The 23,159-nt window shown below is 52.6% G+C and overlaps 3 protein-coding genes across 5 annotated transcripts in view; 2 read left to right on the forward strand and 1 right to left on the reverse strand.

Annotated features, from left to right (window-relative positions):
* METAP1D (methionyl aminopeptidase type 1D, mitochondrial) overlaps window positions 1-12,809 on the forward strand; it is a 41,863-nt gene extending 29,054 nt beyond the window's left edge. Inside the window, exons 5-10 of one of the 2 annotated variants that reach the window (XM_065751172.1) lie at window positions 89-131; window positions 3,568-3,731; window positions 11,099-11,196; window positions 11,575-11,622; window positions 12,360-12,438; window positions 12,560-12,809. In XM_065751172.1, coding sequence (XP_065607244.1) covers window positions 89-131; window positions 3,568-3,731; window positions 11,099-11,196; window positions 11,575-11,622; window positions 12,360-12,438; window positions 12,560-12,638 — 511 coding nt within the window. In that variant the 3' untranslated portion in view covers window positions 12,639-12,809. Of the gene's footprint in view, window positions 1-88; window positions 132-3,567; window positions 3,732-11,098; window positions 11,197-11,574; window positions 11,623-12,359; window positions 12,499-12,559 lie in introns of both variants that reach the window. The other variant, XM_065751173.1, reaches the window with a different exon arrangement.
* A 2,151-nt stretch (window positions 12,810-14,960) lies between these two features.
* DLX1 (distal-less homeobox 1) lies at window positions 14,961-16,758 on the forward strand. 2 transcript variants are annotated; one of them, XM_065750470.1, is made up of 3 exons: window positions 14,961-15,561; window positions 15,978-16,177; window positions 16,468-16,758. In XM_065750470.1, the coding sequence occupies exons 1-3, from the start codon at window positions 15,249-15,251 to the stop codon at window positions 16,720-16,722; spliced, it is 768 nt and encodes a 255-aa protein (XP_065606542.1). In that variant the 5' UTR covers window positions 14,961-15,248; the 3' UTR covers window positions 16,723-16,758. The 2 variants fall into 2 exon arrangements, with proteins under 2 accessions (XP_065606542.1, XP_065606543.1); XM_065750471.1 differs by lacking the exon at window positions 15,978-16,177 and having other exon boundaries at window positions 16,468-16,628.
* A 4,627-nt stretch (window positions 16,759-21,385) lies between these two features.
* Window positions 21,386-22,691, reverse strand: DLX2 (distal-less homeobox 2). Its single transcript, XM_065750622.1, has 3 exons — window positions 22,394-22,691; window positions 22,106-22,290; window positions 21,386-22,037 (listed from the first exon to the last, which is right to left on the reverse strand). Exons 1-3 carry the CDS (start codon window positions 22,689-22,691, stop codon window positions 21,753-21,755), a joined length of 768 nt encoding a protein of 255 aa, XP_065606694.1. The 3' UTR covers window positions 21,386-21,752.
* Window positions 22,692-23,159: the final 468 nt, after the last annotated feature.

Raw genomic sequence — 23,159 nt, forward strand, 5'->3', positions numbered from 1 at the left:
TGTATGTGTCATTAGGTGTTTATTCTTATGTTCCCTTTGTTGGGAACCGTCTGTCACCATTATTTTCTCCTTTCTGTTTTTGTTTCAGTCGACCTCTTCAGGATGGAGATATTATCAACATTGATGTCACGGTGAGTAATTCAGATAAAAAATAGTCTTTGATCAACTTTAGAGTTCCTGGTAGCAACAGGAAGAATAGTGGATGGGAGATGGGGAGCGCACAGATGGATGTGCTGTTTACTTCTAAGGCAAGGCACAAGCAGCTGGTTTCCTTTTTTGTTTTTAACTGTGTGTTTATTCCAGCTAGACCCAGGCCTGACTTGAATTTAGGACTGGAATCAGATGCACTGAGATCAATGTTGGCCTAAGTGAAATGTCAACCCAATCCTGCTATGTGTCATGTTTCTGAGAAGGTGTAATTGTTATTGATCCACTGTGTAGTTAATGCAGAGCACCGCAGTACTGGGCAGCAGCTGAAGATAGATATGTATGAGATGAGCTAACATGAAGAAAGCCAGCATTTTTCCTTCACTCTGCCAAGATTGATCTTCCTCTTCCTGCTGATTTTGAGTGGGGCCTGTCATTATCTTACTCTGTCATTAGAGGCTACATTGGCCTGTGTATGTCAGTCTATTTGGACAGCAACTCTTTTGCTAGCAGTGTTCCCTACATTTATTAAAATCCCCGAAGGTAGTGTTGTGTTCCATTTCTGGTATAAAAGCCCTGAACCTTTTGCACAGAAACAGAAATAGTGTGATATAACCGTGACTTAATATTTCCAGAGAATGGTCAATTACAGCTACTTAAATAAACACTGGCTGGATTTTTGTGGGAGCAAGAAAATACGGAAACTGGGAATTTAATTCTCATTTCGTATAGACAGCACAATGTATTTGTGTCTTGCAGAACCTTTTTTTCCTTTCACTGCACTTGTTTTTATTTTCCCAAAGTGGTGTTTATTTTTAATATGGACACAGACATCTTTTGCATTCTGCCGTTATTCTGCAAAATGTAACATACAAAGGAGTACCATAGGAATGAGATTTTTTAATTATTAAAAAACTCCTGATAACTTAATACTGTTTTTCTTGAGCCCAATTTTCATATTGGTAGAAGTGAAGAAATCTCAGATGGTCTTACCTCTGAGCATGAGATTCCAGCTTTTAAATCACTTTTCCTATGAACATTAGGGTCACTGACCTTTTCCCATGGTATACATCTGATCCAGAACTGTGTTGTTCTGGGGATTTTTTTCCTTGTCATTTCTTGCCCATCTCCATACTTTCTAATAGTGGAATTCTGACTGCCAGCTTCACACACTATGATCTGTCATTTTTGCAGTACGTTTTGGGCCTAATTTTTTACTGTGGTGAACTTGTGCAGCTTTGCTCAATTTACTAGACCAAGTCAGCTTGCAACAGTCAAGGATTTAACATCTCTCTTCTTCGTAACTCATTAAGGTTCATTTGTGTTGTTTTTTTTTTTTATTGTTGTCATTTCGTCTGCCAGGATAATAACGACAAGTCCCCTGATTTAGGAAAAAAACACAACTGTTTAGGTTCTTAGAACAGATTCTTTCCATGATATACTAACCCAGATATTTTTATATTAATGCAGAGGATGCATCTTTTCCATCCCGCTTTACAAATAATGTACAACAAAATGGTAGTGGTCTTTTGGAAGATTTCTTACTGTCTTCTGTTTACCCTCAAAAAACAAAATAGATCTTGAAGTTCCCATGAATGTGAAGATTCCTGCAAGGATGGGAATTGCTAATTATCTTTGAAAAGATTTTGTATCGTATGAAACTGAACTGTACTGTGTTTGAGAACAGTTCAGTTCCAAACAATTTAAGGAAGAAATATTACTTTGTGGTGTTGCTAATTGATTTTTTAATTTATTTTTAATGAGCAAAATAGGGATGTTTCACGGGGGAACAGTGTAAAAATCAAAGTAAATATACCGCAACAAATTGTTTATAATTGCATACAGGTTCTATAAAATGATTAAATAATATTCTGGTTATTAACTATAAACACTTCACACAACATACAAATTATTTGAAGAAAAAAATCTATTTTTGCACAATTAAGATGGTAGAATTTCATAGATGAAATACAAATCTTATTGGCTTCATCATGTAGCCTTTAGAATGTATTTAAGTGTAGAAACAGAAGCATTATGCGTCAGTGAACTGTCAGCATTGCACAATTTCCAGGCAGCTATTGGCAGGTAAAGCTTCTTACAACTCAAATCTGTCATTGACTTTTAAGGAATTAGTGTGTTACAGTTGCTGTGGTTGTAGTTCATTAATGTTAAAAATACATAATTGCAGTTGATGGCCGGCAGTAAATGCTATTTTTTTAAGCTCTGCTGTGTTTTAAATCTGTACTCATTTTTTCCAGGATGATGAAGTGTAAGGTTTTTGTTTGGGTTTTAAGTGCCGTGCTTGCTAGAGCTACAACTGAACTCATTTGGCTTAAATACGAACTAGCTGGAGTGAAACCTCTCCAGCAGGCATTAAATTCTAAAAGCAGATCTAGCAGCAGCTCCAGCTGGCAGAGGGAGGTGTGCGCCGGGAGGACTGCGAAGTTGGATCCTCGCTGTCGTTCACTGTCCTGTGCAGTGCTGTGCACCGGCAGCTGCCTGCATTTTCTTTACATCCCCCCCCCCCCCCAGAACACAAACCTGGCCCTGAGATAAACCGTCTGTTGCCAATTTGTTTTTTCTTCCATTTGCAATTGACCAAAAGGAATGTGAGTCTGTGTCTTTCACAAATAGCTCGTGAGTGGCAAAAGTTCAGTGCTTCAGTCTTGGTGAGTCATTAGTCCCAGAAGGATAGTTGCCCACTGTTTGGGGAAAAAAATGTTTTAGAAGATCAAAACTGTGCTCCATTATAATTTGTCTTTTGGTAAGGAGATTTGGCTTGCTCCCACAGTTGTGTCCCTCCTGCCGTACTGCAGAGCTGCAAAACCCCTTTCCATGCGGTGCTACAGAGCTCTGCCCAAGAGGGAACTACAGGAGAGCTGAAGCTTTAAGCGTATGAAATGTCAAACAAACAGAAAGCCAGCAGGTCGTTAGTACAACAGGTCACTGCGCCTTCTGCCTGGGCAGAACCCCACCATACTGGCATGGAGAAGTACCCTGTGGAGGGATGGGTCTCCCAAGCACTGCTGATGGGCTGGCACCTCTCCAAATCCCAGCCCAGGCACCCCTTTGGCACTGGGTGACCCCATGGCCCCCTCCTGGCTTCTGGCATACTCCTGTCCCATAGCTGAGCAGTGTCACCTCCTGTGCTCTGCTAACTGGCCACGCGCAACTTCTGCATTTGTTGAGTTTTTAATTGGCAGCCCTTATACACCTTGCAGTTTTTCGTGCTTGTTTTGTGGGTTTTTTTTTCCTCCCTCCTGTGTTTTGCTTTCCTGGTCTCGTTGTCGCTCGTGCAGCCTACCAGTGACCTGTCTGGTGCAATACGTAGCTCGTTCCTAGAAAGAATGGATTTAGTTTAGATGATCTGTTTCTGGATGCAAAACAAGAAACTGTCTTTACATTTCTGCGTGTGTTTAGGTGTATTACAATGGCTACCATGGTGACACTTCTGAAACCTTTTTGGTGGGCAGTGTGGATAAATCTGGTCAAAAGTTAGTGGAGGTTGCCAGGAAATGTAGAGATGAAGCAATTGCAGCTTGCAGACCAGGGGCTCCCTTCTCTGTAATTGGAAACACAATCAGGTAAGCCTTATATTGACAAGTAAAGGGAGGGCTGGCAAGTGGGACAAAGGTTATTGGAGGTTTGGTATAAAGCTGATGACATGTTTTATGATTCAAAACCATCATTTCAGTCTGATATCAGTATGTGAACTGCCAGGCTATAATGTTGTTCCTTGGGCAAGAGAGATTTATTTTTTTTTCTTAAAGTGAGTTACACCAGGCTCAGCAAAGATAACTGTAGAAGGAATCAAAGGTATTCATACAGTAGACTTATAGTAACAGACATAATCCGTGGTGGGCTTTTGGGGATTTTTTTATTTGTTTGTGGAACCATACCACATCTGTCTAACAATGTAAGAAGGTTTTCATTGTACAGCAGTAACGAATGTTACAAAGGAGTTAGTCAACATAAATAAGTCTCTTTGTTTAAAAAGTACGAAAATATTTAACTCGAGAGCTTCTTATCTTACAAAGAGCAGCACATACTAACGTCATAGGGAAGAAAGAGCTCACATTAAGAGATTTTCCCCCGTTTTGCATCTGTTCTATAGCCGTCACTCTTGGCTCTTCTAGCGGTTTGGAATAAAATTGTGCTTAATTTTTTTAGGTGCCTGTAGATCATTTAAAAACATTTGCCAAAAAAATACTACAAAGACATATATTGTATGCATTTCATTAAGCAATACTTCATTGGGCTGTTAATGGTCCCGGCGATGACTTAAAAGCTGCAAGGCTTAGTCACCTTGAAAGGATGCTGCTTTTTTCTTTGTAGATCTTCAAATACTTTAAGGAAAAAAAGCAAACGGCAAAATATCAGTCAGATGTGTTTATAGCTTTAAAAATATTGTAACAGAGTCTGAATCAAACTTTAGTAAAACCTCTTTGGGTTATATCTGAGAAGCTTTTATTGAAGACTTTGTATAAAATTGTGTTTTTGACAGTTTTAAATTATAGGCTAACTAGCCTGGAGAAAAAGGATAGTGTCTTTCTGTTCTTTCATAGGAAATGTTGAATCAGACCCCTACTGGGAAAAGAAATTTAATGCATATCTCACTATCTTACTGTCCATGAATATAATAGAAGTGAATTCAAAATGTAGTTTTATTTTTGCAAATGGGATGAGTCGATAGATGCACCTCATATTTTTGAACACCTAGGGTTCAACAAATTTACTGGTGGTGCTCTTGCATTTTAACAAAATTTATTCTTGAGTAGAAGGGGGCACAGAACACTAGATTCTTATTCAAGCATTCTATCGAGCTCTGCATTCATGGCTGTGTCTAAAGGGCATGTCAGCCTTTGATTCTCTCTGAGAGGTAATTATCCTTTTCCTGTCACGGAACAACAAATGATAGCTAACTACAGAGGCACATTTGCAGTAGTCACATTCATCAACTGCAGAAAAAAAAATTCAATTTAATTGTGCAACACAGCTGCACATAGGCTTTTTGAGCATTTCTGTTGTTCTCCCTGTCTTGCTATTCCTCCCTCCAGATCTATTTTTTAAACTTTTTTTCTGGTTATTTTTCCCCCTTTTTGTCTCTTCTTCCATTTTTACTCTCTGTACTTTCTTGTTAAAGTAATTTTCCTTTGTGGCTCTCATTCTTTTTTCCCCATTGAAGGCTATGAATGTAGAAAATTATCACAATTACTCATATAATTGAGCCTCTTTGTAGCAAGTGCAACTCCAGTAGCCTTTCTCCATCATGAAAATGGTTTCATTATAGGGTTTTTCATATTCTCTGACACCATCTACACAGAGGAACAGGCGTGCAGATGAGATGTACTAGGAACAGGGTAGATCAGTAAGGTCACAGTAGGAATAATTAGCTCTGCTATGGAAAGAGCATCTAGGCCTTTTACTGCTACATAAATGTACTGTCCATGGCTTTTAGTCACAAAAAAACTTACTAACAAATGGAGCTCCCGCCTACTACTTTGAAAAAAAGATTTGTATCAACACTACAATTTTCCATCATTAAGACTAATAACACAGAGCCTAGTATACATCAAGGGGAATAAAAAGAAAAATCTCACATTCAAGTGGCGGCTGGGTGCTGACCTTTGTTCCCTTTTTTTGTGTTCAACTTAACTCTTTACAAAAAGGAGCCACACGCCACACCAACATGCAGGTGAACTCCAGCTAGTGTGAGCAAAGCATGGCATTCAATTGGAAAATCTGATAAATCTCCATGCAGGATAATGCATTTCATTACAGATTCACTACATTAATTCTAGCTGTATTTAACAAAAAAAAAAAAAAAGATTAAAAAAAAAAAAGAACAGAATTGAATGTGACATTGAATTTTTACTGTGCTGTTACGGAGGTCAGTTTACTTGCGGAGTGTAAATATATTGGCAGTGCTCCCTCTAAAAGCAGATGAATCAAAGCCAGTAAATGTCCAATCCTACATATGAAATAGCAAATCGTTAACTTTAATTTTCAAGATTTTATTGTGTAGACGATTTAAATGCGCAGGTTTGTTCAGAACTCCTTTAACAGTGCCTTTCCTAAAAGAGATTGGGTGAAGCTGTGTGTTTCTGGTTACTCAGCTTTCTGCATTTGCATCCCTCTATCGAATTCTTCTGTTTTGGGAGACTTAGGGATTGTAAACAGCTGAGAACGTTCAGGCCCATTGGAATGGAGATGTGCCTAGGTATCCTTCATCCATATTTTCTATAAAGGTGCTCAAGAATGTATCTTAAGTCACCAAAAATCAGAATATTTGCTTCCTATAAATGCTTTGGGAACAATTCTGTGAGAGAGATAAGCTTGCATCGTAGCATATTCTTTGTTACGGAAGCTCAGTATCCAAAACACTGTTTCATGGGCAGCAGTTCCACGTCGCATCGGCTACAAGTTGCAAAAACAAGATTATGTGGATTCAGGAGTTACTCTGCTGGGAAAAATGGGAATCTTTGCTAACGTGTTCCTGGTGAAGATGGTGGCAAAGCTGTCAGCCGGCCCTAGTGGGAACAGAATTGGGCCCTATGTTCCCATTCCCTTCTACCGCTGGTGGCATTTCTCTTTCAGACAGAAACAAACCTGGTTTGAAATCTACTTTTTAGCCACTGAGCTTAGATATCTGGAACTGTTGTGGCTGTATAGAAAACACAAACGCGATATTGTTAAATAAACCAATTTCCAACTCCTAAGAAAAAAATAGTAGCGAGGAAAGTATTAATAAATGATTTAAAATGTTTAACTCCTAAGTATATGTTTTGATATTAATTTAGAACAATATAAAGCAGATTTTAAAAAATCTGTTTCTATCAGATTATGCACATTTAAACAATAAGTGGCTCAGGCAAAATAAGTCATTTTAATGTCATCTGTGATAGATTTTCCTTGACAGCTACAGTAAATTACAATTACACTGCTTCTCTCTGCACTTGAAAGTAAGCATTGCAATAAATTATCTTTTATTTCAATCCATCATGTCTGCTTTCAGAAACAGAGAACCTCAAATAAAAGTTCAACACTATTGTAAGAAAAATACAGTAATTTGTGTTCCAGTTTGAAACTAAAATGTACCTTTCTTTCAAGAAACAATTGTTGGCTTTCAAAAATATTACTAATTATACCTCAACATTTATTGTCATTATGGGGAATCCCTGAACTTGTGCATTCCCTCAGTCTAGGGTTACTATTTAAGAGAAAAATACTGTAATATTTTCCCAGTCAAAATTTGTAATTTCTCAAATCAGTTAATGTGGTTCTATTGAAAGTAAACACTTTTTACCATGGGCAAATCTAATTTAGGCTGATGCTCTTTTCAAGAATTAAAAAAAAAAAAGAGTGAAAAGAAAAGGAAAGCAAACATGCCCATTGGTGAGCATTTTGCTAACGATGTGTTCAGGAAAAGCCTGATTACTTTTAACTTCAAAAAAGATACATGCATGCATGTCCCTGAATAAGAAAGCAGTGCCCATGGATCTGTTATCTCCTGGTGTCTCCCAGGCAGACTCACTGCTAGCTGCTGTGTGACGGGCTGGTTGATGGGTAGCACTGGTCATGCTGCTTTGCAAGGCTGCAGGTGGCAAAGTTCTGGCTCCAGGGAGAGATGCAGGCACTAGGGGAACTGCCTGTAGCTGGGAATGTGTTCCCTGCAATGCTCAGCCCAGGTTGCAGTGCCAGATATTGGCCAGGCCAAAAGCAGGGTTTGGTTTGCTTTGTTTCCCTGGTGAGGACTTAAGAGTGTTGGACCAGACCTAACTTGAGGAAAAAGCATCAGAATCTGATAGAAAGGCGGTGTAGTTTTGGGATTTTTTTGGTCCCAGTATGGGAGTCCCAGTCTTCAGGGAGTGGATGTTCTCACTGGAGCTGGGATACCTATTTACTCCTGGATGCTTGCTGGGGTTCTGTGAAAGGCACAGGTCCAGCCCTATAAGGAAGTCCTGCCACTTGCTTTTCAGTTTCTCAGCGGAAGGGATGTGTCCCTTGCACCCAAAAACTCCTTTCAAGGGGGGCAGAGCAATGAGGAGAGCTTGCAGAAATGTGGCACTACCTGTTGCTGTATTGTTGCAGTATGTCGAGCTGCAGCACATCTCCTCACTCATCCCTCTGGCAGGGGACAGATAACCTGCCATCAAGTGGGGAAGGAGCTGATGCCTAGCTCTACTGTTCTCTCAGGACTGCGATGGCAGCACAGGGGGGCTGTGCCCATGAGCTGCCCTCAGTGACCTTCCCCTTCCAGCTCAGCTGCTGCTGTTCCATCCCAGCCCGGGCGCTTTGCCACCTGCCGCAGAGGAGCAGCCCTGCAGGTACTCAACTGCAGCCACTGGGCTGTACTGCTCGGCAGCAAAACATGAAATCAAGTACTGGGCTCATTAAATGATTATGCTTTTAATCCTGACCAATTCACCTCTGCCCAAGCGTGCTATATGGCTCTAAGAATAAAATACGTAATGGTGAATGTTATCAATGGATAATTTTAACAATGGCTGTGGTGGAGAATCCCTATCTTTTTTTGTACTGCCGACACGGCGTGGCTGTGCTGTGTGCAGGCACAGGTGGGACTGGGCCGTGCCCAGGGTGAGGGGAGGCAGCCCTGTGCTGCAGCCCCGCACTGCCACTCTCCTTCCCCTCAGCCTTGCCTTCCTCCTCTCCCACCAGCCGCCAGTGCCGCTCCGGCTCCATCTGCAAGGAGCGGGGCCTGTAATCCTCTGGGGCTGCCCTCCAGGAAGAGCTGGTGAGAAAGGCTGCTGCTGGCAGATCCTGACTGAGGCAACCAGGCAAAAACGCGGAGCTCCTGTCAGCCTCAAATGGCAAAGGAAGGCAGAATGCCCCGTTCCAGGCTTCTTAGCCACAGATGCTGCTGGGCAGAGGGATGGCCAAGGCCAGCAGTTTGCTTCACTCTCGGCCCTCCCTGTGCAAGCAGCACACCCATGCTGACAGAACTGCCCTAGCAGGCTGCAGCAGGGCTGGCAGCCACCTGTGTGATGGAGAGGGGGTTTTGCAGTGCCCACATGGGTGTGACAGCTCACTGGGTTTTCAGAGTACTCCAAAGTGAAGACAGGAGTTGTGGAGTGCTTTGAAACTGTCCATACAGTGCATCTGAAGCACGATGTTAAAACTGGACTGAATGTGATCAAGTTGTGTACCTGCACAGATTTTCTACATGTCATGTCAGGTTCATTTGGTCATTACATTTTTAGGTAAAGAACACCAAGTCATCTTGTAGACAAGTTCCAGGGGCAAAGCGGGGGAGCACAGGCTCCTGTCAGTGCAGATGTCAAAGCTTGTGAGCTCCACACATTCTGCCTTGTTTCCAGCATCCACTGTTTTGATCCCAACCACCCGAGTACTGATGTTTTTTAATACCATTTAATCTCATGTTTTTTCTCTTGAGAGAGGAAGTGGCAGAATTCACCACTAACATGCACAAGAACCACTTATTTCAGGACAGGAGGTGTGAGCACTGCTACACCAGTACCCCAGGTGCCCTTGCTCAGCAGGGCTGGGCACGGGGCACAGCCTCAAAGCAGCTGGTGGGGCTGTTTGCATTTTCACAGAAAACTCTGTGAGGGGAAAGGGACAGCTCACCGTGTGGTGCGTGTCTGGCCTCTCCCATCTCTCTTCAGGGAACCGCTTCCCCCATCTGGGAACCATTATCTGCATTGCTGTAGGCTGGGTCACCGGAGACCTTCCATTTCATTTTGTGTACGTTTCTGAGTAATCTGACTTTGTGATTCCTCTCTGATCTTCTTTGGCCTTCAGCAGTGTCACAGCCAGCCCCAGCCATGACCCAGGCTGGCTGGCATGGTGGGGGGCATGGACCCTCACTGCTGGCACTTCTTGCTGCATAAACCATTGTGGGTTGTTGGCTTTTTTTTTTTCCATGTATATTATATATAACATCAAGCTCTGGACCTTGAATGCCACAGATTGAAGCCCAATTACAAGCCATATTAATATTCCTCTTTGCCAGGAATTAAGAATTTGGGGATGGCTAAACATGAGATTTCATCTTCTCCAGGTAGAAATGTGATGGCTCACTGTATTGAGGCAGCGGACACATTTGTTCAGCTTTCAATAGAAGCAGACCTGTGAAGTGTGACAGAAGTGTGAAGAGCCCACCATGATCTTAAATGAACAAATGGGACTTTTCATTCCACAGACAAAATCTTTTCAGAGTGCCTCCTGTCCCACTCCCGTGCTCCTGTTTGCTCTCAACACACCGTGGGGATGATACTCAGGAGCAGCTCCCCTGTCACCTCAGGCACCCCAGTTCTCCATTTGGGATGGAGCTGGCTCTGCCGGCTGAGCTGGCTCGGTGCTGTGGATTGGCCTGCTGACAGCCCAGTCTGTGCCACAGGGCACTCCCAGACCTCTGGGTCCCCAGCTTTGGGCATCAGGGTGGGATTTTGCTGTCCTGACAAGGCTCAGAGCCAGGCTCTGTTCTGTTCCTGCAGACAAGACGTCTGTCTCTCTGTGAGATGCTCTTTTTGAGAGGATGTGAAGGACCAGACAGATCTTCCCAGCAGAACTGAAGTGCCATAATTACGATGATTTGGTTTGGGGACTATGCTGATGGGTCCAGTAGAAATACATTGTTCATTACAGCATGGAGAGATTTTCTGGAGTTGCAGTACATTTTGGTACTGGATGTTTGCAGTATTTCAGAAGGGCACAGCTCAGAGTTTCCCTCCCCAGCGGTGCAGGTGTATGCAGCAGGGCACTGCAGGCAGCAGGAGATGTGCTGCACTGTGCCCTGCCCGGTGCCCTGCCCGGCCAGGCCCATTCACTCTGAAACCTACTGATGGTTATGTGATGGCTGCTCTCTTTCAGGGCCAGCAGCGGCCCTGCGCTGGGTGCTGCTGGTGGCAGTAAGAACATGTGGTGGGGCCAGGCCGTGCTCCCTAACGGTGTCCTCTTTGCCCTGCAGCTCTGTGGCACAGCGGGGTGGCTTCCAGGTATGCCCCTTCTTTGTCGGCCACGGCATCGGGTCGTATTTCCATGGGCACCCCGAGGTGTGGCACCACGGTAAGCGGCCACAACGTCTCCTCCTGCTGAGAGGGCTCCAAGGGTGGAGGGACAGTCAGAGCCCGGGATGGCAGCCCCGATCCCACGGGGAGATGCTCTGCGGGAGATCCTCCTGGATGTGTCCCGGTTCCAAGGAGCTGTGGAGGCTGGGAGGAAAAACAGCGGCGGGAGTGGAAAAACCCCGGTGGGGCCGGAGGGATGGCGGGACGGGCGACGGGGGCAATGAGAACGGGTGCTTGAGTGTTGGGTGTTGGGTCACGGCACCTGAGAGCTGGAACAGGTTCTGCAACCGAGTGCTGGGCGCTGTTACCAAAAAAAAAAAAAAAAAAAGGTGAAAAGAGACAACAACTATAAAAGCGTTTTTATTTTCTTTTCCAGCCAATGACAGTGATTTGTTAATGGAGGAGGGAATGGCGTTCACAATAGGTTAGTAAATGTATTCTGTGTTTGTCTTTAAAAAAGCACACACACAACAACCCAGCTCTGTGCCGTTTCTTTATCCGAGTATAGAAATGTCCCTTCCGAAATGGGGACGGCAGCGACACTGGCCCCTCGGGAAAGAGATTAAAATATCCTTCTAAAAAATGCACTGTGCGATCAGTTGGGAGACACAGCCTCCGAGTGGCACGAATTTGGAAAGGAAAAATCTGAACGTAGATCTTATTAAGCAGGGGACCTGCGGGTGTGTGCAGCCAGCTGAGCACAGCTCTGCCCCGCTGCCAGCAGGGCTGCTCCGGGCCGGGCCGGCCGCGCAGGGGCCGTGAGAGCCGCTCCACAACGCGGGTGCACAGAGTGCAGTGCGGGTGCCACGGTGTGGAAGCCCCTTCCTCCCGACGCGGCAATTAGAGTGGAATCAGAAGGTCGTTGTTTGGCTGATTTAATTGAACGTTTTAAGTCCGTTTGAAAAAAATCCAGATAGTTTGAACTATCCGCTATTTATAGGCGTGATTGGTGCTCTGATTGTTACCGCGGAGGCTTAATGAAAGCTCGAATAAAATTCCCTGCTGTCACGAAAGTGAAGCAGACACCTTCCCTGCACCGCAGAGCTCCGTGCTCCCCCCCCCACCCCCCCCCGGTGTGGGCCCGGTGGGGCAGCACAGTGCAGAGCGCTGGTGGGAGCTGCCGCCGGCCCCCCCACTTCAGGCGTTTTTTTCTTGTTCCAGAGCCAATAATAATGGAGGGCTCCCCCGAATTTAAGATTCTGAAGGACAAATGGACCGCAATTTCGGTAGACAATAAAAGGTGCCCGATTTTGTTGTTTCCCGAGCGGCGGAGCTGAGCGCTGGCAGCCGAAACCCGCGGGTGAGTCCTACGGGCGTGCTGGGGCCGCGCTGCCCCGTTAACCGCTCGCTGTGCATTGCAGATCAGCGCAGTTCGAGCACACCGTCGTCATTACTTCTGAGGGAGTAGAAATCCTCTCTAAGGTGCCGGGAGAAGCCTAAGGACACAGCGGGGAGCAGAGGGCTCGGTGTGTTTTGTGCATCCCCGGCCCCGCAGGGGCAACACCGAGCTCCGGGTGGTTCTGGGGGCACTGGGAGCCGCCGGGGACGCAGGACGCGGCCCGGGGGTAAGCTCCGGGGTACCCGGGGAGTGTTGAATAAAAGCCTCTTGGTTTGCGGCAGCAGCGGCTCAGCCTCAGTCTGCGGGGGGAAGGGTCCGGATCTGGGAGAGAGGGGCAGAGTCCTGTGCGGGACACGCGGAGGACGTGGCCGCGCACCGCGGCGGAGCAGCGCAGAGATCCCCTAGCAAGGAAAGTGCGGCCGCTGTGCCCTCAGCGCCCCTGAATGGGGCTGAAACTTCTGCCGGGACGAAAAGAAAAGTTTGCGGGCATGGCGGGGGGGGGAGGGGGGGGGGGGGGAGCACAGGCTGCGGCACCTTCCCCGCAGTTCTCCAGCAGCTCTCCCCTTCCTGCCCCGACCCATTTCTCTCTGCGCCGCACAAGAAAGGATTAAAAACGAGACGCGACGTGCGCTGCTCTGGAGATGGACAACCGCAGCTCCGCTCCGCGCACGGTGCATAACGGGGCACTCTGCGCCGGGAGCGCTCGGCAGCGACGGAGCGGTTCTGCCCGGGGGAGGGTTTGCTTCGCTCCGAGCGCCTCGGAACCGGCCCGACGGAGCGGCCGTGCGGGGCCGCTGCTGGGGCAGGCCGGGCCAGGGCAGGCTGGGCGGGACGGCCGCTGATTCTCGCTCCCTGATCCGTTTGTTTTTACTGGGGTACAGCGAGCTGTCAGCTCTAATCGTTTCTAACAGCATCTTTTTAAGAAGCAGGACCAGCCCCCAGCCCCTTCCTAGTAGCACAGGGCAGCCTTTCAGCTCGATCGCCTCTTAGATTAGCTTGCAAGACCTTAAAACCTCTAAAAATAGACGGTGCATCCAACACGTTTCACAGTCGCACCGAGATTCCACTGCGTGCTCTCTGCTCTGGAAGGCGAGAGCCGCCGTGCCCGCCTCCCCCGGTGCCGCTGCTGCATCGTCCCGTCCGTCACGTCGGTCCCGTCCCAGTCCGTTCCCACCCCGCCTCCCCCACGGCGCCGAGCCGCGGCCCCGGCCCGGGCGGTCACTTACGTGGCCGGGAGGGTCCGCGTGGGGCCGCGCTGCTGCCGCTCGGCACCGGTCCGCAGCGAGGTGATGGGAATGAACCGTACGCATTGCATGCAAAACAAAACAAAACAAAACAAAACATAAAAGGAGGGAGGAGGTTGTAAAAGAGGCGTTATGAAATGGGCAATTAAAACCGACAGAGCCACTAATGAATAAATAAATAAATAAATAAATAAATAGAAACGGAGCAGAGATTGGGGCACGCTCATGTCAGCTCTGCGAAGCCAGCACCGGCAGAGCCGGGGCTGTGCTATGGGCCCCGCTCCCGCTCGGTCCCAGCCCCGGCACCGCGGCCCTCGGCACGACTGTGTGAGCTGGGAACGGAGCCTTCTCCGGTGTCTCCCTCTGCCCGGCTGTGTCTGACCGCGGGCACCCGGGTCCCGCTCACTGCGCGCCCCGACGGCCCCGGTGCGCGGGGAGGTTCAGCCGGGCCGGCTCACAGCCCGGTGCTCAGCGCTGGGAGGCCGTGTGTTGCTATTAGCGTTCAATATACGGCTAATTATGCGTATGAAAATTAAACATCAGTGTTATGCTAATGGGGCCGCCTTCAGCTGGGAGCCGAGCACTTGAGACTAGCATTTAATCAAATGAGTCGGTAACGAATACATCTGCACGTGTGAACTTTCGCGGGATCATTTTCCTGTTACAGTCACACCGCTGAATTATGAAAGAAATAATTACCGACACTTTCTAATTATCCAACAAAGTAATTTGGGATTCATCGCGGGCTTTCTGGGGAGGATCTCCCAAGTCCCACCTCGCTCCCTGCTCACGCACGCGGAAGTTTGCGTGCTCAGCTCAATCGCGCGTCGGACCGAGCGGGGCGAGCCGCGTTCCCCCGCGCTGGGTTCCTATCTCCCCACCCCCCCTGGCGTTAGGAGCGGTGCCCGGGCGGGCGCGGCCCGAGGGCGGGCGGAACCCCGAGCGGGGAGCGGGCACCGGCGCGACGTGCGCGGCTCTGCCCGCGGCCGGAGCGGCTCCAGTGCGCCTCGGGGCCGTCCCCGCGCTCCTCTCCGCGCCGGGGGCGATGCCTCCCGGTCCCGGGTCCTGGGCCCCGGCCGCGGCAGCTCCCGGCCGTCGAGCGGTGCCGTCGGGGCGTGCGGCCGTGAGGCGCGGCGCTGCCAGCGCGGCTCTCCGCGCTCACCGGGGTCCGGGCGAGCCCCGAGTGCCTCGGACCAATCCAAAGCGATTATGCAAGACGGGGAACCAATCAGCTCCGCCGGCTCATGAATATTCATCGGCTCGGCTGAGTCAAAGCTTTTAGGCGAGTTTGTGTAGATGAGCGGCATCACGCTCAGACTTTTCAAAGAGACAAACTCCATTTTCTTATGAATGGAAAGTGAAAACCCTGTTCCGCTTAAATTGGGTTCTTTCCCGTCCTGAGAAACACAACAGACCCCCAAAAGGCACGCTGAAGAGAGAGCACACACACAGACCCAGCGGCGAGAAATGACCATGACCACCATGCCTGAGAGTCTAAACAGCCCCGTCTCGGGGAAGGCCGTCTTTATGGAGTTCGGGCCGCCCGGCCAGCAAATGTCTCCTTCTCCCATGTCCCACGGACACTATTCCATGCACTGTTTACACTCCGCGGGCCACTCGCAGCCCGACAGCGCGTACAGCACAGCTTCGTCCTTCTCCCGACCGCTGGGCTACCCCTATGTGAACTCGGTGAGCAGCCACTCCGGCAACCCCTACATCAGTTCAGTGCAGCCCTACCCCAACAGCTCCGGCCTGGCCCAGCCCCGGCTGGAGGAGACAGGTAGGTGCCGGGGGCGGGGGGCGCGGAACGAAGCAGATCCGCCGGGGGGGGAGCGAGGCGGCATCGCGGAGCGCTGTATGTGAGCCGGGCGGGGCCGGGGCCGCGGGGAGCGGACGCCGAGCGGGAGCGGACCCAGCCCAGCTGCGCGCGGAGCGGTCCCCGTCATTATTTATTGCGTAGCGCTATAAACAATGTACGCAATTAAGGGTAATTAAACCTCGACTGCAGCCGGTAAAAATAGCAAACTTTGCTGGGATGGAGCCGGGGCTGCCACCGCCGCGCGGAGCCTTTGTTGGCGCTGCCGCGCTCCGCCGCCCCATCGCCGTGAGCGCTGCGCTGTTACCGTCGCTGTCGCCGTTACTGCTGTTCTCTCGCTGCTATCACTGTTATTTACTGTGCACCGTTTGTGGTTGTAGGGGCCGAATCGGAGAAAAGCACTGTGGTAGAAGGAGGGGAAGTTCGCTTTAATGGGAAAGGGAAAAAAATCCGCAAACCCAGGACTATTTATTCCAGTTTGCAGCTGCAGGCTCTGAACAGGAGGTTCCAGCAAACCCAGTACCTGGCCCTGCCCGAGAGAGCCGAGCTCGCGGCCTCTCTGGGACTCACCCAGACTCAGGTACGGCCCATCTGCTCCCCGTGGCCCCGGGCCCGGCCCGGCGGGGCCGCGCGTACCAGAGCCGCGCACCGCGGAGCGCCCGTCCCGTCTGCGAGGCCGGAACCGGCCGGGATGGGGTCGGCGGGGGGGTGGGGGGGGCCGAGGCCGGGGGGAGCGGGACACGGCGCGGGGACGGCCGGGGTGCGTGGGGACTGCGGGGCGAGGGCAGGCGGGGGCCGTCGGGGCGGGCGGGGGTGGGGGGATGAGGGCCCGGCCGGGCCGCGCTGAGCCGTGCCGCGCTGCCGTTGCAGGTGAAGATCTGGTTCCAGAACAAGCGATCCAAATTCAAGAAGCTGATGAAGCAGGGAGGGGCGGCCCTGGAGAGTAGCGCCCTGAGCAACGGCCGGGCCCTGTCCGGCGGTTCTCCCCCGGTGCCCGCCGTGTGGAACACCTCCTCCGCCTCCGGGAAGGCGTCCTCGGGCAGCGCCGGCACCTACATCCCCAGCTACACGTCGTGGTACCCCTCGGCCCACCAAGAAGCTATGCAGCAGCCGCAGCTCATGTGAGCCCCAACACGTTTTTCCCCGCCGCTAGTCGGAAAAAAAAAATCAAATTATCACGGACAAAAAAAAAAAAAAAAAGTAAAAAAAAAAAGTAAGTAAAATAAAAAGGAAAAAAACAAAACAAAACAAAAACAAACAAAAAAAAAAAACGAGAGAGGAAGAAGGGGAAGAGGACAAAGGCGCGCCAGCAGCCGGCCGGGCCCTCCCGCTCGGGGCACAGATGCGACGCGGCGCGTCCCCGCCGGCGGCAGCTGACGGAGCGCGGCCGGGGGACAATCGGGGCCGCCCCTCTGTCTGTGTGCGTGTGGGATCTGGGTCACGGCTGCGGCCGTACCGCGTCCCGAGCTTTTTCCCCTCTGCGTTTCCTGTCTCTTTCCCCGTCCATCTGTATATTTTTTTTTGTTGTTGTTGTCGAAGGGGAAGAAAGGGATTTTATTTATTGACTGAATTACCACTGAGGCGCGCCGGGCGCAGCCGCCCGCGGGACACGCAGTTCCAGCAAAAGCGCCCGGCGCCGTTACCCCGTCCGAAAACCGAGCAAAAAAAAAAACAAAAACAAAAACAAACAAAAAAGAAAACCGAAACGCCGCACGGAAGGACGCGCTTTGTAACTTTTCCCATCACTTTTCTACTTCGCTGCTGTGGAGAGCCCCGGCCCCAACGCCGCGCACCGCCCCGCGCCGAACAAAGAGACGGGCGCCCATCGCCCCCGGCCCGGAGCGGCCCCGCGAAGCGCTGGGGGGACCCGGCGTGGAGGCGGAGGGGGCACCGCGAACCCCTCAACCCCTCGCCCCTGCGGTGCGGTGCCCGTCCCGGCGCGCGGCACCTCCCGCTGTACATATTTGATTCTTAATCCTTATTGTTCTGTAAACATGTTGCACAAATTTAGCTTTTTTTTTCTTTTTTTTTCTTTCTTTCTTTTTTTTTTCTTTTTTTAATTCCGATTTCCGTTTCGTGTGGCTGTACGACATGACGCTTTGTGTACGGAGATTTGCCATTTTCTTGTGACCTTCGGAAGATGTGATACCTGAGCTCAGCTGTGTTTCGTGTCTATATGTCAAAGTTTAGTTTTATATTGAGAATGTTAACTTATTGCTTTGTATTTGGGGAAGGAAAAGAAAGGAAAAAACGAAAAAAAAAACCCACAAAACCTTTGTACATAAGTTATAAAGTTTCTTTGAGACAGTAAAATTATGGTTTGGAAAAAGAGCTCCGCGTGGTCCATGTCTCGCTGCGCGGCCCGAAAGGTCTCCGTTGCGCCCGACGGGTGCCCACCGAGCGCCCCACGGGCAGCTCCGGGCTTCGGGGCTTCGGGACTTCGTGCTCGCGCCCATTCCCAGCGCGCACACGCGGCGCGGCCCGGCTCGGCCCTGAGAACTCTTCGCCGGAGCATCGCGCACCGGGACCGGGAGCTGCGGCCAAAGCCCACGGCCGCGCAGTGCCAGCTGACCCGCGCCGGTCCCCGCGCAGAGCTCGGAGAGGGGTCGGGACAGCGCGCAGGGGCCGCCGGCTGATGGCCCAACGGCACGATTACGGCGCAAGCACAGAAACGAGGAGCTGTGTCCGGAGTTGGAGTCTATTCTCATTGTCCACTGAGAAGCTCGAATCTCAACCCGGGCCTCGTTAATTCTGCCTTGTCGCCGACGAGGGGCTCGTCACATATGTGATTCGGAGGTACTCATAATGAGGATATTAATTAAACTCGGAACAATCCGAAGGTGCTTATATTGAGACAATACCTCATTACAATGATTAAGCCCCTGTTTCCAGCATTGTCCCTTTAACAGCCGTCGCCCCGCGCGCACAGCCCCGCGGATGGGGCTGCGAGTGGCGAAGCGTAATTTGGAGATCTATTTTTTCCCTCGTCGGGGAAAATAAAAAGAAAAAAAAAAAAAGCGCCCCTCATTTTCAAACACTTCGGAAATAGGTTACACACAGCTTAATGATGATCAAAATGACTCTTTTCTGCGAAAAAAGACCCCAAAGTGCGCGTACAGCTGCAAACCCAAGAGGGTCAGCATCATTTCACTGTATTCTCTTCTTGATTACAAGCCGAGCCCATCAAACACAACATAATTACAGTAATTTCAGGTTTATTTATTCTAATGCAGTTTCCCCATCTCTCTGGTAATTATGAGCAATTTTTTCGCCCAGGGAATCTTTTTGCATTAACAAAAGAGATAACGCACTGAAAGCCAAATTTGCTGCGCATTGAGAAAAGCGAAGGAAAAAAAAAAAAAAAGCGGTAGGTGCGAGCTGCCATCCCGCAATTCGGCGCTGCAAATTGCTTGCAGGTGTATGGAGCAGCGCTGTCAATGGGAAGGGGCTTCCAAATTAGCAAATGCACAATGTTGAAGTAATGAAGACGGACTGAGCGGCACTGCCAAACAACGGATACCTCTTTCAGATCTTCCACCCGAAAAGAAAAAAAAAAAAAACCAACAAAAAAACCACATCAAAATCAAAAAAATCCTTTTGGAGTGTCCCCGCGAAGCCCCGCGAGTGGCTGCGGTGTCAATCCGACGGCAAAGCGCAGAGCGGCCCTGAAACCGCAAATAGTCGGAGAGTTCGAGCCCCCGCACCCCTCCGCCGAAGAGGGGGGAAAGCGGCCCTGCGCTGCCCCCGCATCTTCCAGGGGAAAGGGGCTCGGTGCCCCCCCACCGTCCCCCCCCCCCGCATCGCCGCAACCCCCGAGCGCGGCCGGGACCGCAGCCCCCGACCCCGCGGCGGAGCCCCCGGCTCGGCCCCGGCCCCTCCGCGGCGGTGTCCCCGCACCGCTCGGCGCACACTCACCTGGCCCCGGGGCGGCGGCGGCTCTCTCTCCGGGCTCCCCGGGCTCTCCGGGCTCCGGGCGCGGCGCACCGAGGCGCCGGCGGGAGCTGAGCGCGGGTCGGGCTGCGGGGTGCGGAGGGGAGAGCCGGGCGGAGGGCTGCGGAGGGAGAGAAGGGGGGAAAGGAGCAGCCGAGCGCGGGGATCGCGTCCTGGGAGGGCGGCGTGGGCTGAGATCCGCGGAGCAGAACGCGCTCGGGGAGCGGAGCCTTTTTGCAGCTCCGCTCTCGCAGAATATGACTGAAATTTTCTGCTATATAGCCTCTGTCTTTATAGCTGATGAAAAAAATTGCAGATTATTAGCATAAATGTTTACTCTTCATTACGCTGATGACATTGTGCACTCGAGATCTTGGTAATCTTTGGGAAAATTATGAGTAATTTTTAAAAATTTTAAAGCAGCGGCAGTTACCATGCAATTCAGGCTAATTCTGCGTAGGCTCCGAACGGATATAATTATCGAGGAGTCAAGATGTTATGCTAAAAACTATGCATTGATATTCCCATTTATTATGTACATACAACTTTGACAATGTTGATGCTTGAAATAGCAGGAAATTGTCTTGCGCAAAAATTACAGTCCATATTAGGACATGTGAAATTGCGAAGAATTATATAGTAATTGCAGGCTTTCAGATGGGAGAGCCAGAATGCTCAAACTGGTGCAAATGTGGATAAAATTACAGATCAGAGTAAAAATTAGGGAAAAAAGGGGTCTGGGATTTTTCAAGTTGGCTATAGGATTCCGGAAGTGCCTAATGCCACATGATTGCTGCGGCTTTAGGGGAGACATTCATGCCTCAAATAACTCCTTTCGCCAGAGCCGCTCTAATTGAATTTCTCGGGCTCTGCTCTTCACCGGGGCACACGAACGCGGCGCCCACCCGCCGAGAGCCGCCGACACCCGCAGCCCCTCGACGGGGCCCGACGGAGGGATGGGGTGGGGAGGGGAAGGGGAAGGGGGGCGGCGCCGAGAAGAGCCCCACGGACCCCTCCCGGGGCGGGAGCCGGGGCAGCGCGGCGGGGCCGCACAGGGAGCTTTGTCCCGTTCTCCGTGGTCCCGCTTTCCGGCTCAGACCACCCCGTTCCCTCGGATCTGAGGACGCGGATGCGGGGAGCACCGCCATCCCGAGTGGGCTCCGGGTCGCGTGCTAGGGGTGCTCGGGGGCTGCTCAATAAAGGGCAAAGTGGTGGAGCGAGGAGCGGGAGAAGGGATGCGCGGAGGACAGCCGCTGCGCGCCGTGCCGGCCCCCGACGGCGGAGCGGGACGTGGAGAACAGGACCGAAGAGCGCGGGGAAGGGAGGCGGCCCCGCCTGCTCTGCCCGTCCCACGCCGCCCTCCCGCCGCGCGGTGCGAAGCCGCTCGTCACCGGGGTGCTCCCCGCCACGCGGGTCCGTGTCCCGGGGGGAGCCCGGTCCCCGCCGTTTCCCTCCCTGCCCGCGTCCCCGCGGGAGCGGCCCCCTTTGTTTCTCCCGCTCTCCCCTCCCTCGCAGCCGTCCCTCTCCCCCTCCCTTTTCCTGGTCCTCCGCCCCTCCCTGCCCCCACCCCTAAGGGCCCTCTCCGAGGCTCCCAGCAGCGCTGCGCAGCGCACGGTCGGGGACGCTCCCATCGGGAACGACTCACGGCCGCGCCGCGGGGCTGCGGGTCAGGGAGCGCTCGGCGGACGGGAGCTGGGTACGGGATGGGGCCGGCGCCCTTCGGCTGCTCGTGCGGTGGCGATGGGATGTCGGGGCCGGGGGAAAAGGCTCTGCCCCAGGTTAGCATCGGGCCCGGAACGACGTCCCCGACCGCCCCCATCCCCAAAGAAACGGAGCGCCGGGACCGCGGAAACAATAATTTATTTAAATAATCTCTGTCTGTTGTAAAAGAAACACGAAAGAGCGCTGAAGTTTTCCATAATAAATAACCAAAATACCCTTTGTTTGTCTGTTTGGTGTCACGGCTCTCAGCACCGCGCCGGGAGCCACGAGCCGAGGGGGCTCCGTCGCGGTCCGATCCCGCCTGAGGACACCGGGGAGGGCCGCCCCTGCGGGACGGCGGGAGGCTCCGGCTTTAAACCTACGTATAAAAATTATTATTATTTTTAATCGTTTTATTATTTTTGTTATTGTTGTTGTTGTTCAGTCCACAACTTCAGAATGAGGTCTTCCGCAAAGGCACCTATCGACTTTAAAAAAATAAAAGGGGGATGACCCGAGGTCCCCTAAAAGATGCCGCCGCCGCCGCCACCGTGGTGGTGCTGCGGGAGGGGTGCGGCGGGCGGCGCGGGGCCGGGCGGGTACCAGGCGTAGCTGCCGAGGAAGGCGGCGGCGGGGCCGGGGCTGGCGGGGCCGTTCCCCGCTCGAGGGTGCGGGGCGAAGTCCCACGCGGGCGGCGAGGCAGGGGGAGGTGGCGAAACGCTGCGGCGCGGGGGCGGCTCGGCGGGCAGCTCGCCGCTCTTCCACATCTTCTTGAACTTGGAGCGCCGGTTCTGGAACCAGATCTTCACCTGCGGGAGAGCGGCGTAAGCGCCCCGCGGCCGCCACGTCGGGCCGAGCGGCGCCGGCTGAGCCCTACCTGCGTCTGGGTGAGGCCGAGGGAGGCGGCCAGCTCGGCGCGCTCGGGCAGCGCCAGGTACTGCGTCTTCTGGAAGCGGCGCTGCAGGGCCGCCAGCTGGAAGCTGGAGTAGATGGTGCGCGGCTTGCGGACCTTCTTGGGCTTCCCGTTGACGATCCGCACCTCGGGCTCGCACTCCTCCTTCTCTGCTCGGCGGAAGCGGCGCCGTGAGGAGCTGCGCCCGCGCCCCGCCCGCCCCGACGGCCGACCCGCTCCCCCCCCCAGCCCCAGCCCCGGGCCGCGACGTACCGGAGTCGTTGGCGGCCGGAGAGGCCCCGGCGCCGTAGGGCCCGAAGGAGCCGTACGCGGCCGCGTAGCCAGGGTCGTAGCCCGGCTTGGCGGGGAAGGGGGCGGCGCCGGGCGCGTAGGGGCAGGGCCCCGGCGGGCCGTAGGGCGGCCGGTTGGCGTAGTAGCTGCTGTCGGTGGCGGTGGAGACCGGCAGCGTGGGGGACTCCTGCGGCTTGTGCAGGCCGTGTTGCTGGTAGCCGCCGGCCGAGAGCCGGCCGGCGTGCATGTCCGGCGCCGGGCTCGGCGGGACGCCGGTCATCCCGCGGCCCCCGCCCGCCCGGGGCAGCCCGCCCCACGCCGTCCCCGCCGGGCACGCCGCTCAGAGCCGCGGCGCCATTCCGCAGCGCCGCACCGCCGGGCCGGGCCGGGCGGGCATCGCGCTCCCGCCGCCGCCAGCGGGACGGGCTCTGCGGCGCCGCGCGCCGCCGAGGCGGCATTTAACTCCAGTCACGTGGGCGCGGCGCACGTCACCTAGCAACGGCCAATGGGGCTCCCGAGCGCGCCGCATCCCCGGGGCCCGGCGGGGCACGACACGGGAGAGGCCGCTCCGGCCACCCCGTCGGAGCGCAGATCCCGGAGCCCCGCCCCGACGGGGCGCGCTCAGGGTACGGCATCGCGGCGACGCTGCTCCACCGGGGCCGCCGCCGTCAGCCTCGGGATGCTCCCGCCGTCGGGGCATGAGGCGCTGCCCCGGCTCGGGCCTCTGCCGCCCCCTGGCGCCGCGCGG

This window comes from Cyrtonyx montezumae, unplaced genomic scaffold (genome assembly GCF_038088225.1).
Source record: "Cyrtonyx montezumae isolate F1298 unplaced genomic scaffold, pur_monq_1.0 scaffold_7, whole genome shotgun sequence".
NCBI classification, from domain to species: domain Eukaryota; kingdom Metazoa; phylum Chordata; class Aves; order Galliformes; family Odontophoridae; genus Cyrtonyx; species Cyrtonyx montezumae.

What these genes read in the sequence shown, in the direction of transcription:
- DLX1 (XM_065750470.1), top strand. Translation starts at nt 15,249, where the DNA reads ATGACCATGACCACCATGCCTGAGAGTCTAAACAGCCCCGTCTCGGGG. An exon ending in GCCCCGGCTGGAGGAGACAG is followed by an intron (nt 15,562 to 15,977) that starts GTAGGTGCCGGG and finishes TTGTGGTTGTAG; the next exon opens with GGGCCGAATCGGAGAAAAGC. An exon ending in TGGGACTCACCCAGACTCAG is followed by an intron (nt 16,178 to 16,467) that starts GTACGGCCCATC and finishes CTGCCGTTGCAG; the next exon opens with GTGAAGATCTGGTTCCAGAA.
- DLX2 (XM_065750622.1), bottom strand. Translation starts at nt 22,691, where the DNA reads ATGACCGGCGTCCCGCCGAGCCCGGCGCCGGACATGCACGCCGGCCGG. An exon ending in TCCGGCCGCCAACGACTCCG is followed by an intron (nt 22,291 to 22,393) that starts GTACGTCGCGGC and finishes TCCGCCGAGCAG; the next exon opens with AGAAGGAGGAGTGCGAGCCC. An exon ending in TCGGCCTCACCCAGACGCAG is followed by an intron (nt 22,038 to 22,105) that starts GTAGGGCTCAGC and finishes GCTCTCCCGCAG; the next exon opens with GTGAAGATCTGGTTCCAGAA.